At 69.2% G+C, this 13,735-nt stretch overlaps 2 protein-coding genes across 3 annotated transcripts; both read right to left on the reverse strand.

Annotated features, from left to right (window-relative positions):
• Positions 1–3,836: 3,836 nt before the first annotated feature.
• Positions 3,837–6,301, reverse strand: LOC142605051 (retinol dehydrogenase 8-like). 2 transcript variants are annotated; one of them, XM_075775131.1, is made up of 6 exons: positions 6,186–6,301; positions 5,944–6,105; positions 5,189–5,368; positions 5,017–5,110; positions 4,742–4,925; positions 3,837–4,121 (listed from the first exon to the last, which is right to left on the reverse strand). In XM_075775131.1, exons 1-6 carry the CDS (start codon positions 6,280–6,282, stop codon positions 3,882–3,884), a joined length of 957 nt encoding a protein of 318 aa, XP_075631246.1. In that variant the 5' UTR covers positions 6,283–6,301; the 3' UTR covers positions 3,837–3,881. The 2 variants fall into 2 exon arrangements, with proteins under 2 accessions (XP_075631246.1, XP_075631247.1); XM_075775132.1 differs by lacking the exon at positions 5,189–5,368.
• A 296-nt stretch (positions 6,302–6,597) lies between these two features.
• On the reverse strand, positions 6,598–13,664 carry GRB7 (growth factor receptor bound protein 7). Its single transcript, XM_075775220.1, has 15 exons — positions 13,608–13,664; positions 10,724–10,877; positions 10,443–10,587; positions 10,181–10,337; positions 9,944–10,065; positions 9,759–9,836; positions 9,427–9,564; positions 9,245–9,355; positions 9,014–9,112; positions 8,429–8,509; positions 8,242–8,358; positions 8,102–8,162; positions 7,890–7,977; positions 7,430–7,523; positions 6,598–7,356 (listed from the first exon to the last, which is right to left on the reverse strand). The coding sequence occupies exons 2-15, from the start codon at positions 10,867–10,869 to the stop codon at positions 7,210–7,212; spliced, it is 1,584 nt and encodes a 527-aa protein (XP_075631335.1). The 5' UTR covers positions 10,870–10,877; positions 13,608–13,664; the 3' UTR covers positions 6,598–7,209.
• Positions 13,665–13,735: the final 71 nt, after the last annotated feature.

Genomic DNA, 13,735 nt, shown 5'->3' on the forward strand with positions numbered 1-13,735 from the left:
CCGGCCGGGTTTGCACCTGGGATCCCAGGCGTGATGCTGGTGATGCTGGGTGTGCGAGAGTGACGCTGCCCTCTCGCAGGCGTGCGGGGCATCCCCCTTGCAGGCAGCGCGGGGGGAGAGGAGCGTTTGGGAAGGGGACGGTGGAAGGGACGTGCGCCCCTCAACTTCCTTCCCGTGCTCTTTGCTGCTCCTCCAGGCAAGGGCTGTAGCGATTGCCGGTGCGCCCTGTCATCTGCAGAGGCGTGGGGTGAAGGCAATGCTCAGCCCCACGGGCCTGCACCCGCTCCAGGAGGTGTTTGAAGCACGGCTGCTCCAGTGGGCTCAGGGTGGGCTCAGGGTTTCCACGGGATGACGGGGGCTGCACCCACTGTGCTGGAGCACATCAGTCAGACGGAAACATCCCGGCAGGCGAGGAGGGTGGTGGCTCACGCCAACCCTCCCGCAGCCCTTTTTTAGCACCTGTTTTACCATGTTGACGTTGTTCACACTTATTTCATACTCTCCTGACACCTTCTACCACAAGAAGCTGGACACACTTGAAACAAAGAAAAGAAAAAAAAAAAAAGAAGAAAGTCAGAGGATCCTTTTTTTTTTTTTTTTCTTCTCTTTTACCTTCACTTCCTTCCCAGCCCGGGTGAAACGCAAGCGCCAAGAGTTATTTTCCCCTCGCTGGGGCACTGCCAGGTAACTCTGAAGGACGGGGTGAAACGCTGCCAGCGCTCGCAGCCAAGGGGGCTTGAGGCTGGGGGACAGCGAATCCCACAGCAGATCCCCAGCCTGGCTTGTCCCTGAACAAGAGCCGTTTTGATGCTAAAACACCCGTCAGCCCTCTTCTGCCTGGAACCAAAACCCCTTTAAAGCACCAAGGCTCATAAAAACGTTCAGTCGGTGTTATGATAGCGAGATCCTTATCTGCTGATATGCTGTAATTATGATAGAGCAGAGAGGAACTCGTTTCCCCTGTCGTGCTGAAACACGCTTTGTAACGCACGAAAAATCCCATAAAAGTCTGCTGGGTGCTGAACTGCATCCTCTGAGCATCCTGGCCGGCTCCTGCTCCCCCTTGGGGAGTGGTCCAGCACCCGAAGACCAGCGGTGCCAGGAGGGGAGAGCGGGCGAGGGAGGACTGAGTCACCGCTGCCACCTCCTCCTCGTCCCAGTTCTCCAGCCTTTCACTGACTCATGCTCCTCCGCACCATCCCGCCGAGGACCCGCTGGCGTTTCGCAGCCCTCCGCGTGGGCTGGGCGGCTCTGCCGGGCTCCCGCTGCCCCCAAAAACCGGGGAGGTGCAGGGGGAAGGTGCGAGCGTGGCACAGGGCCACCTCTGCGCTTCCCTGTGGGGGGGGGCTGAGCGACAGCGGGATGGGGACTTCGCCAGTGCCCCCCACGCGGAGCCACGTGCCCCACGCTGGCACCACCGAGGGGGAGGTTTGCAGCCCCGGGACTCCCACCCGGACGCCCTGCGGGACACGTGGGTCCGGGCAGCAAAAGCAGGGATGAAGCCATCGCTGGGGCACCGCGACGGGGGCAGCAGGTTCACGTCACGCCTGATGCCCCCCTCGCTTTGCCGGGAGGGAAGTGAAGCCCCTGGGGAGCCGCGTGCTCCCGCGCCACCCAGCCATTCCCTCCGGCGGGGTTATATCTGGCGCCACATTTGCATCGCAGCGAGCCGGCGCACCTGGGCAGCGAGCGAAATCCTCGGGGGAGTGAGAGCGCGGGGAGTGGCTGACAATTGTCACACACAGACTTGCCGGGGAAAGGAAAGTCCCGGCAGACAATTGTTTTTAGAAGAACCTGCTTCCAACGTGAGCGGCTTCGGCCCCTCGGGCAGATCCTCCACCCCGGGCGCCGGCGGGGCTGAGCGAAGGGTGGGATGGGGGACGATGCTCCTCGGCTCTGCAATGGTGCTCCATGACCAGGGACGATGCTCCCAGGCTGGAGCTCCCAGGCTGGAAATGATGCTCCTCAGCTGTAAGCACGGCCCAGATGCCCCCCCAGCGATGGAGCAGCCCAGGCCACAGCAGCTCCCTGTTTCCCCTTCCCTTTGCCCAGGACCCCCTTCCCACCGCAGGCCTTGGTGAGATGGGCTGGGAGCCGGGCCGGGGTCATCGCAGCGCTGCTGCCCCCCCGACCCCCGCTGCCCCCCTGCTCTGCAGTGAGTGTTGGGGATAATCCTCCACCACCACCACCCCCCCCCGCTCCCCCCAGCAGCAGCCCCATTGCTGCTTCCCTGGGGTCTGGGGGACACCATGGGGCTGGGGGTGTCGGGGGGTTCTGTCCTCCCTTGGCCTTGTTTCCCACCGCTGTGGTTCTGTGCCAGGGGGCTGAGCCGCAGCCGGGCCCCCCCCCCCCCCCCCTCATTGCTCCCCAGGGCCGGACGCTGTTTCCCCATCCCTGCCCCCCAGAACGGAGAAAGTTAGTCAAATCTGCAGAAACCGCAGCGGGGGGGGAGACTGCGTCTCCGCCGCCACTTTGATGTCACCCCTGCACGTCCCGCAGGTGCTGCACCGTTGCCATAGCCCCGGGGCCGCGGTCCCCACCGCCGCTTTGCCATTAACTCGTGCGAGAAGGGGGGATAATGCAAAATTATTTCCTTCCCCCCCCCCGCCCCATCCTGTCCCCAAGGTGCCTGGAGCCGACCAGCCCCGGGGAGGCCACGTGCGTGGCACGGGCTGGTGCACGCTGCACGGTGCTGCAGGCGTCATCCAGCCCCTTGCGCGTGGTGCTGGGGGTCCTGGCAGGGGTCTGGGGGGGGGGGGGCAGGGTCTGCACTAGGGACCCTGCACCCATGCTGCGTTTGCATCCCTGCACCCTCCATCCCGGGCAGTGGCGAGGCTGCGGGGGTGTCCCTGGCTCCGGTGCAGCCACGCTGGGAAGCACGGTGGGAGCCAGGAAGGTTTCTGAGAAACGGCCCCGCGGCGTTGAATCATGCCGGGCCTCCCTGCGGTTTCCCCCTGCTCTCACCTCCCGGGCGCAGTCACGCCAGGCGCCCACACGCGAGCACCCTGCGCCCAACCCTTGGGGGCAGCACAGGCTGCACCCCCCACCACTGTCACACACACGCCCCCCACACACACCCCGAGCTGGAGGGGAGCCCTCAGGTCAGCACAGGGTGCTGGGATCCCCGTGGCACGCCTGCTCCCGCTGCCTGGCCTGCACCCATCCTGCACCCACCATGCACGCTACACGCAGCAACCCTGCACCCACCATGCACCCAGCCTTCACCGTGCAACCCACGCCCACTCCCCACCAGTCCCTGCAGCCCCTTTGCGCCCACCGTGCACCCTCTGAATGCACCGCGCACCCTTTGCACCCTGCTCCCATCCCTGCACCAGCTCCTGCACCCTCTGCACCCAGCGCCGCAGCTGAGCCACCGGCGCGATGCCCTGCTGCCCCGGTGCCGCGGGGCTCGGTGCCGGAGGGGCGATGGCACCGGCCGACGTGCGGGAGCCCCCCGCCACGGGGTACTGCCGACCCCGCAGCGGTGGCTGGGGGAAGGAGGATGCAGCCATCGCTGGTGGCCAGGCAGGGGACGGGGCCCCAGGGTGCCACATGCCTGTGGGTGCAGGGGGCTGGGGGGGGGAAGCCGAGTGCCCCCAGGGAGAAGGAGGCAGGCGGGGGGCAGCTGCCAGCCCTTCCCAGCCCCGTCACAGCCGCTGCACTTTCGGAGGAAGCCGCTCTGCTTTTTCACCCGGCGCTGGTTAAAAATACCACTCCCGATTTTAATACAGCGGCGGCAGACGCTATTTCGGGCTGGGAGCAGGAAGCGAAACCCTGCGCGGGTCCCAGCACCACTCACCCCCTGCCTCTGAGCTGCCCCCCCAAGGTGAGTGGGGTGGCTGCGCCGGTGCGGTGCCCCGAGTGCCCAGGTGCCGCGGGGGCTATTTGAAGCCCAGCAGCCGGACGCCCTCCTTCACCTTCTGGGCCTTCCAGCGGAGCAGGCGGATGGCGCGGAGGCTGAGCCGCAGCACCGCGTCGTACTTGAACACCAGCTTGTAGAAAGCGTCGGTCATGAGGGTGCCGCTGGGGTCGGCATGCTTCAGCGCGGCCATCGGTGTGTACGCCGCGTTGGTCTGATGCCGGAAGGGCGGCCGGGCCGCCTCGATCACCCGCAGCGTGTGCTGCACATGGGGACATTACTGTCCCCTTCCTGTCTCCATCCCTTCCGCATCCCCATCCCATTTCCATCCCCATCTTCATCCCTATCCCCATTCCCATTCCCATTTCCATCCCCGTCCCACCTCCATCCCTATCCCCATTCCCATTTCCATCCCCATCCCATCTCCATCCCTATTCCCATTCCCATTTCCATTTCCATCCCCATCCCATCTCCATCCCTATCCCCATTCCCATTCCCTTCCCATCTCCATCCACTTTCCATCCTACCTGCATCCCATCTCCATCCCCAACGCCATTCCTATTCACCCCATCCTGTCCCCATCCCCATCCCCATCCCATCTCCTTCCCACCCCCATCCCTCACCATCCCATCCCGAGCTCCACCCCACCCCATCCCATCCCCGTCCCCATCCCCGTTCCCCACGCTCAGCCCCATTAGGATGGAGCCTGGGGGAAGGAGTTGTCGGGGTGGGACCCCCTTCTCCTCTGCCGGTTTGGGGGTTGCTGCTCATTAGGGCTAATTGAGGCTTCTCTAGACAGCCCAGCCCAGGCAGGGGCTGCTGGGCAGGGGGGTGGGAAGAGGGCAGCCCCCAGCCCGGCGGGGCCACCCGCCCGCCCGTCACCTCTGCGATGTCCTCGGGGGTCTGGCCCAGGCTGGCGAAGACGTCCTTGGAGTTCCTCAGGTAGAGGTTGGTGAAGATGTCGGCCGTCTCGGGGTCGGTCCGTGAGTAGTCGGCACGTTCAGCTTCCTCGTACACCTTCGCCTCGAACTCCGTTGTCACTGGCCCCGGCTCCACCAGGCTGATCCTGCCCGGGGACGGGGTGCTGGGGACCCCGGAACCCCCCAAAGCCCCCCACCCCGGGGGGCCCGCGCTGGCTGCCAGCCCCCGGCACTCACGCCACGTTGAAGCGCAGCGCCTGCACCACCAGGCTCTCGCAGAAACCCTCCACCGCGAACTTGGAGGCCGCGTAGATGTCGTTGAAGACGATGCCTGGATGGGGGGGGGGAGGTGTGTCCGGTCAGGACCGAGGGGGGGCTGATCCCGCCACGGCACCCCGTCCCCCCCTACCCTGCAGGCCCATGATGCTGCTGATGACCACGATGTGGCCCCCGCGGCGTCGCTTCATGTCGGGCAGCACCTCTTTGACCAGGCGGACGAGGCCGAAGAAGTTGGTGTCCATGAGGCTCTGCATGGCCGCCAGGCTCTGGCACTCCAGCGGACCCGCCATGCCCACCCCGGCGTTGCTGACTGCGGGCACAGGGCGTCAGCGGGGCGTCCCCTGTGCGGGGGGTGATCCCATGCACACAGGGGGTCCCCGGTGCACACAGGGGGTCCCCGGTGCATGGAGGGTCCCCAGCGTGGGATGCCCTGGGTGTGGAAGGTCCCTGCTACACGGGGAGTCCCCAGCACAGAGGGTCCCCGGTGCACAGGGGGTCCCCAGCGCAGGATGTTCCTGGCATGGAGGGTCCCTGGTGCACAGGGTGTCCCTGACATGGAGGGTCCCCAGCACTGGGTGCTCAGAGGGTCCCCAGTGCATGGACTGTCCTGGCGCACGGGGTGTCCCTTGGTGTGGGGTGTCCTCGGCACAGAGGGTCCCCCGGTGCATGGGCTCGGGGGGTCCCTGGTGCACGGGGCGTCACTGACATGGAGGGTCCCCAGCAGAGGACAATGCACAGGTACCCCATGTGCACGGAGGGTCCCTGGTTCGGGGTGTCCCCGGTGCACAGGATGTGCCCAGCGCGGAGGGTCCCCGGCACAGCGCTCCCTGGCGCAGGGCACCACGGGGACGCGGTGGGGGGGTGGGGGTCGGTCCCAGGGCTCACCCAGGACATCGACATGGCGCCCGGGGATGCTGTCGAGGCAGGCGCGGATGGAACCCTCGTCGCAGACGTCCAGTTGCTTGATCTCCAGCGTCCGGCCCAGCGCCGGCCCCGCCGCCGCCGCCAGCGCCCCGCTCCTGCCCACGTTCCTCATGGTGGCGATGACTGGGGACAGAGGTGGCTCAGCCCAGCGCGGGGTCCCCCCCTCCCGGAATGGGGGGGGGGGTCCCGTCCACCCGGCTCACCTCGGAAGCGGCGCTGCTTGTCCCGTGCCAGCCGGACAGCCAGCGCCAGCCCGATGCCGGAGGAGCAGCCGGTGATCAGCACCGTCTTGGGAGCCATGGCACGGCCGCAGCCCCGCTCCCTGGCCCCCCCGCCTTTAATAGCAGCTGGCCCGGCCCTGGCCCCCCCCCCAAATCCGGGCCCTTAATCCGCCCCCACTAATCCCCCCGCAGGGATTTGCCGGCGGCCGCGTGGCTGAGCCGCACGTGGTGCCCGGGGTGCACAGAGGGGCCTTTGTGCGGGACCCGGGGCACCGCGGGGACACGGCAGGACGTGGGGGTGCTGCCAGCCGTGTGCCCGCCAGCACTGGGGGGCTGTGGGGACGGACCCCCCCCCAGCACCCGGCTTTTCTTTTAGAGAGGGCGAGGCAGGAGCTCTGAAAAAATAACCTTTATTCTCACTGGTATAAAACACATCACAGTTCAACTGGCCTTGCGGGGACGTGGGGGACACGGTGGTGGGTACCCCCCTCACCCCCCACCCCCCCCAGGACCCCGCTCCTGGGGCTGGGGACCCCCGAGCCCACCTGGCCCAGGGACAAGGAGTGCCGGGCCCCGTGGGGACACTCAGGGACACTCGGGGGGTCTCGGGGCCAGCGCTGCAGGAAGGGGGGAGAAAGTGCTTGAGTGTGGGGGGGGCCGGCAGCACTGGCACCCCCGGACCCCGCAGGCAGAACCGGCACCCGGGGCGCAGGGCGGGCAGCTGGCAGTGGAGGAGCCGTCCTCGACCCTGCGTGCGCTGCGCCAAGCTGGCCCAAATCCTGCCGCCCCGCGCCAGGCTGTGCCAAGCCGTGCCGGTGGTGCCAGGCTGTGGCAAACCGTGCCGTACTGGCAGTGCTGGGCTGTGCCGAGCCGTGCCAGCGGCGCCAGGCTGTGCCAAGCCTTGCCGGTGGTGCCGGGCTGTGCCAAGCAGTGCCATGCTGGTGGTGCTGGACTGTACCAAGCCGTGCCGTGCCGGCCGTGCCACACGGCACCGGCAGTGCTGGGCTCAGAGGGCCACGCAGGTGCAGTAGTGCCGTAGCTTGCAGGGCAGGATGCCACGGTTGATCTGGTGAAATTCCACGAGCTGGATGAGGTCGGCGAAGCGGGTCTGCCCGTCGTCCATGGTGAAGTAGAGCCGTCCCTCCTCCTCACTCTGCCGGGGGCCGTGGGTCAGGCCCTGGCACCCCCAGCACCCCCCGGCACCCCCCGCACCCCCTGGCACTCACCGGCAGGATGAGATAGTGTTTGACTCTCTGCAGGTGGCACAGGGACAGCACGAAGCCCTTGGGGTTGCGCTGGCTCTCCCGCACCAGGAAGACGCTGCGAGCCCCGGGGAGGGGGTGTCACTGCTGGCCCCGGGCCCCTCTGCTGCCCCTGTGTCACCCTTGGGGTCCCAGGTACACACACACCCCCCCCCCAAGCCCTGGGGTCCTCTTCCCCCACCCACAAACCCCAGGCTGCCGTACCCCTGGGGGCTGCAGATCCCCTGTGAACCCCGGCTGCTCCCAACCCCCCCAGCATCCCCTGTCACCCCGACAAGTCTCCCCCCATCTCCCAGGGGTCCTGTATCACCCCATGAACCACAGGGCCCTATAACCCCCAGGGTCAAGTACCCACCAGGGGTCCCACGTCCATCCACCCCCCCCACGAGCTCTGGGGACCTTGACCCCCCTGGGGTCCCCGTACCCGTCTACCAAGCCCTGACGGCCGATGAGCTGCTGGGTGTCCTCCCGGGAGATGCGCCCGTGGAACCAGGGCTGCGTGCAGTGGATGGCTGCGGGGAGACGGGCGTCAGGCTTGGGGGGAACCCGCACCCGGGGTAGGGACACCACCACCCCCCCCCGCCTCGGCACAACCCGGCTTTGCCGGATGGGACCCCACGGCTGGGTGCTGCTCACCGGCGCTGAGCGGGGAGCTCTGGCAGGCTGCCGGCAGGCTGTACCGGTGCATCGTCTTCTTCTGGCCATGCAAAGCAAGGAGCGGGCATTAGGGTGGGCTTGCGGGGGGACCCTCCTCGTGCCCCCGCACCCCAACTCACCCTCCAGGCCTGTGCCTCCTCCAGGGCCACCGTCAGCACCTCGTTGGGGTTCTCGATCACCCGGCCCGTGCACCCCGAGAAGTCCATGGCCACCAGCGCATTGTCCGAGACGCTTCGCTGTGGGGGAGCGGGGGGTGACCGGGGGGGTTCCCCGTGGGACAGGGGGCTGTGGGGGGGTGGCACTCACCAGGGGCGTGGGGCCGATCCAGGGGGGCTGGCTCAGCCGTGCCTGCGCTTGCTGGTAGTTGCGGTAGAGCTGCATGCCATACTGGGGGGGGAACAGCCCTGGGAGCTGGGGGGGTCCCGTGGGGCCTCCATCCCACAGTGAGGTGGGGGAGCACCCACCTGGCATGGGGATGGGGACCTCCACATCCACCCAGCGTGGGGACAGGAACCTCTACATCTACCCCGCATGGGGACGGGGACACCCACCCTGCATCTTTTCTAGCACGGGGATGGGACATCCCTCCAGCATCCCCCAGCACAGGGATGTGAGCATCCCCCCAGCGTCCCCCCGGGATCTCCCCAGCATCCCCCCAGCGTCCCCCCGCTATCTCCCTGGCATCCCTCCAGCATCCCCCCAGCAACCCCTGGTATCTCCCTGGCATCCCCCCAGCATCCCTCCATTATCCCCCAGCATCCCTCCAGTATCCCCCAGCATCCCTCCAGCATCCCTCCAGTATCCCTCCAGTATCCCCCCAGCATCCCCCTGTCATCCCCCGGTATCTCCCCGGCATGGGGCCGGTAACACCCTGGCGGGGCCGGGGCTCACCTTGAAGAGGCGGAAAGCCGCCATCCAGCAGCTCCGGCTCTGCTCGTCCTCGCTGCAGAGCAGCTTCAGGCCCTTCGTGCCGCTCCGCACCTTGTAGGGCTGCGGGGAGAGGCCGGAGCCGTCATGGGGCAGCCCCGGGCGGGTCTCAGGGGGGCAGAGACCCCCGGGCAGGGGCAGGCACATGGGATACCCGGGACTCCCCGGCCCCCAGCCAGGCGGGGACGTCCCCACCTTGATGCAGAAGCCGAACTCGGTGGGCGTCCCGTAGTGCTTCTTGCCCTGCGTCACGTAGTAGATGTTGGACTCGGTGAGGTCGGCGAAGTACTGGAGGTGCCGGGGGTCCTGGGGCGGGGGGGGCGTCAGGGCCGGCCCTGCCGCCCCCCGCCGGGCCGCGCGCCCACCCGTGCCCTCACCTTGGAGGTGCCCTTGGTGGAGTAGTAGAGCCCGGAGCGGCGCAGGGAGAAGTAGAAACGCTTCCAAACCTTGCGCCCGGCCTCCCGCAGCTGCAGGAAGCCCTGGACCTCGGGGCAGCTCCCGGAGTTGAGGAAGTTCTGGGGGGGGGGGGGGGCAACAAGGGCTGAGGGGCACAGCGGGGTCCCCATGGCATGGTGGGGTCCCCAAGACATGGTGGGGTCCCCATGGCACCGAGGGGTCCCCAAGGCATGGTGGGTTCCTCACAGCACGGTGGGTTCCTCACGGCACAGGAGGGGTCCCCACGGCACAGCCGGGCCCGGTGGCCCCGTACCTGGATGAGCTCGGAGTGTGCCATGCTCTTATTTGCCTCCAGGCAGCTGGACACCATCACCTCGGGGAAGAGGGACTGCTGGGGGGGGACAGGGGAGATCCACGGGTCACTCAGGGTCCCTGGGGGTGTACAGGTCCCCGAGGGACAGCCGGGTCCCCGCGGATTTTGCTCCGGCAGCCACATACCGCGTTGCTCTTGAAGAGCTCGTACTTGGCGAAGTTCTTGCGGAAGACAAAGCGGCTGTCGGCACCGGGAGGCCAGGAGCTCTGCACCTCCACCACCGACTCGTGGTCCTCCAGGCACCGCTCTGCAGGGGGATGGGGCTCAGCGGGGCGACCGGGGAGCGGGGGGGGCCCAGCACCACGCCGTGCCGCGCCGTGCCGCGCCATGCCGTGCCGTGCCATGCCATGCCGGCAGCTCACCCAGGGCCAGGTGCTGGTGCAGCTCGACCAGGGCCCAGCTGTGGTCCTGCAGCGCCCGCGTCCTCCGCACCAGCGTCTCGCAGAGCTGCCGCGCCGTGGTCCCCGCCGACGCCTCCAGCGAGCGGCACGCGCCGTCCTCGCCGAACACCTTCACCACCTGCCGGCACGTGCCAGGGCGGGCGTCAGGGCCCCCGGCGGGAGGGGACCCCGCGTCCCCCGGGACCGAGCCCCCCGTCCCCAGCCCCCTGTGGCCCCGACTCACGTGGGAAGTGCCTTCACGGGGGGGGCCCTGCCCCAGGGCCGGGCTGCTGAGGATGGGCGAGTTGGAGGGGCTGCAGAGCTCGGGGAAGGGGTTGGGGATGCTGGGCAGCGACGAGGCGCGCGGCTCCTCCTCCGGCAGCTGCCGGCTGTGGGCAGAGAGGTGCTGAGCTCCCCTGGACCCCCCCCCAGCACCGGGTCCTGTGCCCCCCCCCCCACCCGTCAATCCACCCGACCTCCCCGACCTCCGCGGGAGACCCTCGGCATCGGGGCCCCCCCACCCACCTGCTGCCGTGGATGAAGAGGGGCTGCGAGCGCTTGACCTCGGGCGGCCCCTCGCCCCCGTCCCAATCGCCAGGGACCCCCTCCTGCTCCGCGCCGCCCGGTCCGGGGGGCTCCCGGAGGCTGCTCTGCTGAGCCCCCCCGTCCATGGCATTATCTGGGGGGTGGGAAGACAGTGGGTCCTGCACCGCACGCGGTTCCGTGTCCTCGTCCCCGCAGCAGCGGGGCCGGGGGTCCACGGCCACACGCGTGGGCAGCCCCCACGGGATGCGCGCCGAGCTCCACGTTGGCCACACGCCACCAGCCGCTGCCGCCACCGCCCCGGCGTGGGCAGCGGGTGCCACGGCGCTGCCGGGGGCTGCCCACCCTTGGCACCTGCCCCGGTGGTGTTTTGCCGGCGCCCAGACAAGCGGTGAGTCAGCGCGGGGCGGCGTGACTCAGCACTGCCCCGCCTGCCCCCGGTCCCCCACACCCCACGGGGGTCCAGCCAAGCCCCACGCGGCTGCCGAGGGTCGGGGTGTCCCCGTCCTGCCAGCCCCATCCCGATCCAGGAGCTGGGGGACAGGAGTGTGAGCCCGGCAGTGAGCACAGCCCCCTACGAGACACCTGAGAATCCCCCAGTCCCTCCCTGTCCCACATGGGACCCGCTCCAGCCCCCCCATGTCACCACCGAGAGCCTGGTGGCACCAGGAGACACCGACTGAGCCAGGCTGGGGCTGGCAGAGCTGAGCTGAGCTGAGCTGAGCTCAATTGGGCCAAAGTGAGCTGGGCTGAGCCAGACTGAGCCGTGCTGGGCTGAGCTGAGCTGGGCCGAGCTTTGCCAGACTGAGCCATGCCAGGCTGGGCTGAGCTGGGCTGAGCTTTGCTGGGTTGAGCTTTGCTGGGTTGAGCTTTGCTGGGTTGAGCCATGCCAGGCTGAGCTGGGCTGGGCTGAGCCATACCAGGCTTAGATTTGCTGGGCTGGGCTGAGCTGCGCTAGGCTGAGTTTTGTCAGGCTGAGCTGTGCTGGCCTGAGCTTTACCGGGCTGAGCTTTGCCAGGCTGAGCTGTGCCGGGCTGAGCTGTGCCGGGCTGAGCCGTGCTGGGCTGAGCCAGGCTGGGCTGTGTTTTGCCAGGCCGAGCCGTGCCAGGCTGAGCTTTGCCAGGCTGAGCCTTGCCGGGCTGAGCCGCGGTGGGCGAGCGCGGCGCCGGCGGGAGCAGGAAGCGGAGCGTGGCGGCGGCCCAGCCCAGACACCTCCTCGGGTCTGGCCAAACCAGTTCTGGCGGCCGCTCCCAGCTCCACCTCACCGCGCTGGCATCCGGGCCGGGGCGGCCGCGCCGGCAGGACGGGGGCGAGGGAGCCGGCGCCCGCCATGGGAACTGCCCCGAGCCTGCCCGCCGGCACGGCCCCCCGCGCCACCGCATCACCCCTCGCCCACGCCCGACCGCCGGTGCCCGGTGCCAGCGCCCGTGCGGTGCCGCAGAGCTCGGGGGGACGTGGGGACACCAGCCGGCCCTCTTGTTTCGGCCCCAAAATGATTCGCACCGAGGCTGCGGGATGTGCGCAGCCCCGGGGTCAGCCCTGCCACAGCACGGCACGGGTTGTCATGGCGCGGCACAGCTCGGCACGACGCGGTGCGGCACAGCTCGGCACAGCCCACTGGTTGGGGCACGCAGGGGCGGGCGCAGCCCGGCCACCGCGGCGTGGGGCTGTCCGGCACGTGGCACATGTAACACACGCACGACACCCACGGCCGCGCCGACGGCACTCGATGGCCACGGGCATGCGCACGCCGGGCCCCGCCATTCCCGGGATGCCGCACGGGGCCGGGTTAATTGTTCACCCGCTGCCCGTCCCCGTTGCCATCCCGGTCCCCCGCCTCCTGGCCAGCGCGGGGTCCAAGTCCATGGCCGGCAGGACCGATGCCACCGCACAGCTGCCGCCACCGTCCCCGGCCCTGCCACGTCCCCAGCCCAGCCCCGGCTATCCCACCGGTACGGACCCTCCGCTCCCTTCTCGCTCCTCTGCCCCAGCTGTGCCGGAGCGGCCAAAGGCGCCGGGCCGGGGTGTCCCTGCCTGGCCGGGCCCCAGGGTGACCCTGGAGACGCGGGGGACACCCGGGCGTCACGGGGGGGGTGACGGTGCCCACGGTGGGACACGGTGCGGGGCCACCCCAAGCCACACAGGGGACACCGGAGGGGCTGACAGGGGATGTGGCAGCCAGGGACCCCCACGGGGCCCTGGGACAGTGACACAGCCCTGCCACCAACCCGCCAGCCCATCACCGTGGCCTCAGGTCACCCCGATGCCAGTCCTGTCCTGGTGGCTGTGATGGGGCTCTGATGGTGGGGGGGGACACACAACGTGGGGTGTCCCTGGGGTCTGGGACAAACAGGGGTCTGGGCCCTGGGGGACCAGGGCCACCAGGGCTAGGGGATGGGGTCCCAGGGCCACCAGGGCTATCAGATGGGGTTCCAGGGCCACCAGGGCTAGGGGACAGGGTCCCAGGGCCACCAGGACTATTGGATGGGGTTCTAGGGCCACCAGGGCTAGGGGCAGGGTCCCAGGGCCACCAGGACTATTGGATGGGGTCCCAGGGCCACCAGGGCTAGGGGATGGGGTCCCGGGGCCACCGGCTGTGGGCAGGGGTGCTGGTGGGTGCCGAGGCGGTGGGACCGGGCTCCCCGCACCGAGGGGCCAGCGGGGCCGGGGGTGCGGAGGCCGCAGGGCGGCAGCGGCAAGGCCGTACCGGGGCGGTGGCGGAGGAGGAAGAGCCGGGAGGAAGGTGGGAGGGAAGGGGTGGGGGTGCAGCGGGGAGCAAGGGGCACGTCGGCGGGATGGGACCGACGTCCCGGGCTGGCCGGTGACCCCATGGTGCGGAGGGCCCCCACCCCGACCCCGTTCCTACCTGCAGGCGCCCGCCGCGTCCCGCCACCCTCCCGCCGGACCGGGGATTCCTGTTCTCCCCGGCTTTATCTACCTGCGCCAGCTCCCGCCCCCGCCTGACATCATGCCGCCCCGGGCTGGCCACCCAGC

This window comes from Balearica regulorum, chromosome 24 (assembly GCF_011004875.1).
Source record: "Balearica regulorum gibbericeps isolate bBalReg1 chromosome 24, bBalReg1.pri, whole genome shotgun sequence".
Lineage (NCBI taxonomy): Eukaryota > Metazoa > Chordata > Aves > Gruiformes > Gruidae > Balearica > Balearica regulorum.

Bases quoted from the DNA above. Each gene is read 5' to 3' on its own strand.
- LOC142605051 (XM_075775131.1), bottom strand. From the start codon at position 6,282: ATGGCTCCCAAGACGGTGCTGATCACCGGCTGCTCCTCCGGCATCGGG. The intron at 5,369-5,943 runs GTGAGCCCTGGG...CTGTGCCCGCAG, and splicing joins GCGCCATGTCGATGTCCTGG to TCAGCAACGCCGGGGTGGGC. The intron at 5,111-5,188 runs GTAGGGGGGGAC...CCCCCCATCCAG, and splicing joins CAGCATCATGGGCCTGCAGG to GCATCGTCTTCAACGACATC.
- GRB7 (XM_075775220.1), bottom strand. From the start codon at position 10,869: ATGGACGGGGGGGCTCAGCAGAGCAGCCTCCGGGAGCCCCCCGGACCG. The intron at 10,066-10,180 runs GTGAGCTGCCGG...ATCCCCCTGCAG, and splicing joins GCACCAGCACCTGGCCCTGG to AGCGGTGCCTGGAGGACCAC. The intron at 9,837-9,943 runs GTATGTGGCTGC...GTCCCCCCCCAG, and splicing joins AGCTCTTCAAGAGCAACGCG to CAGTCCCTCTTCCCCGAGGT.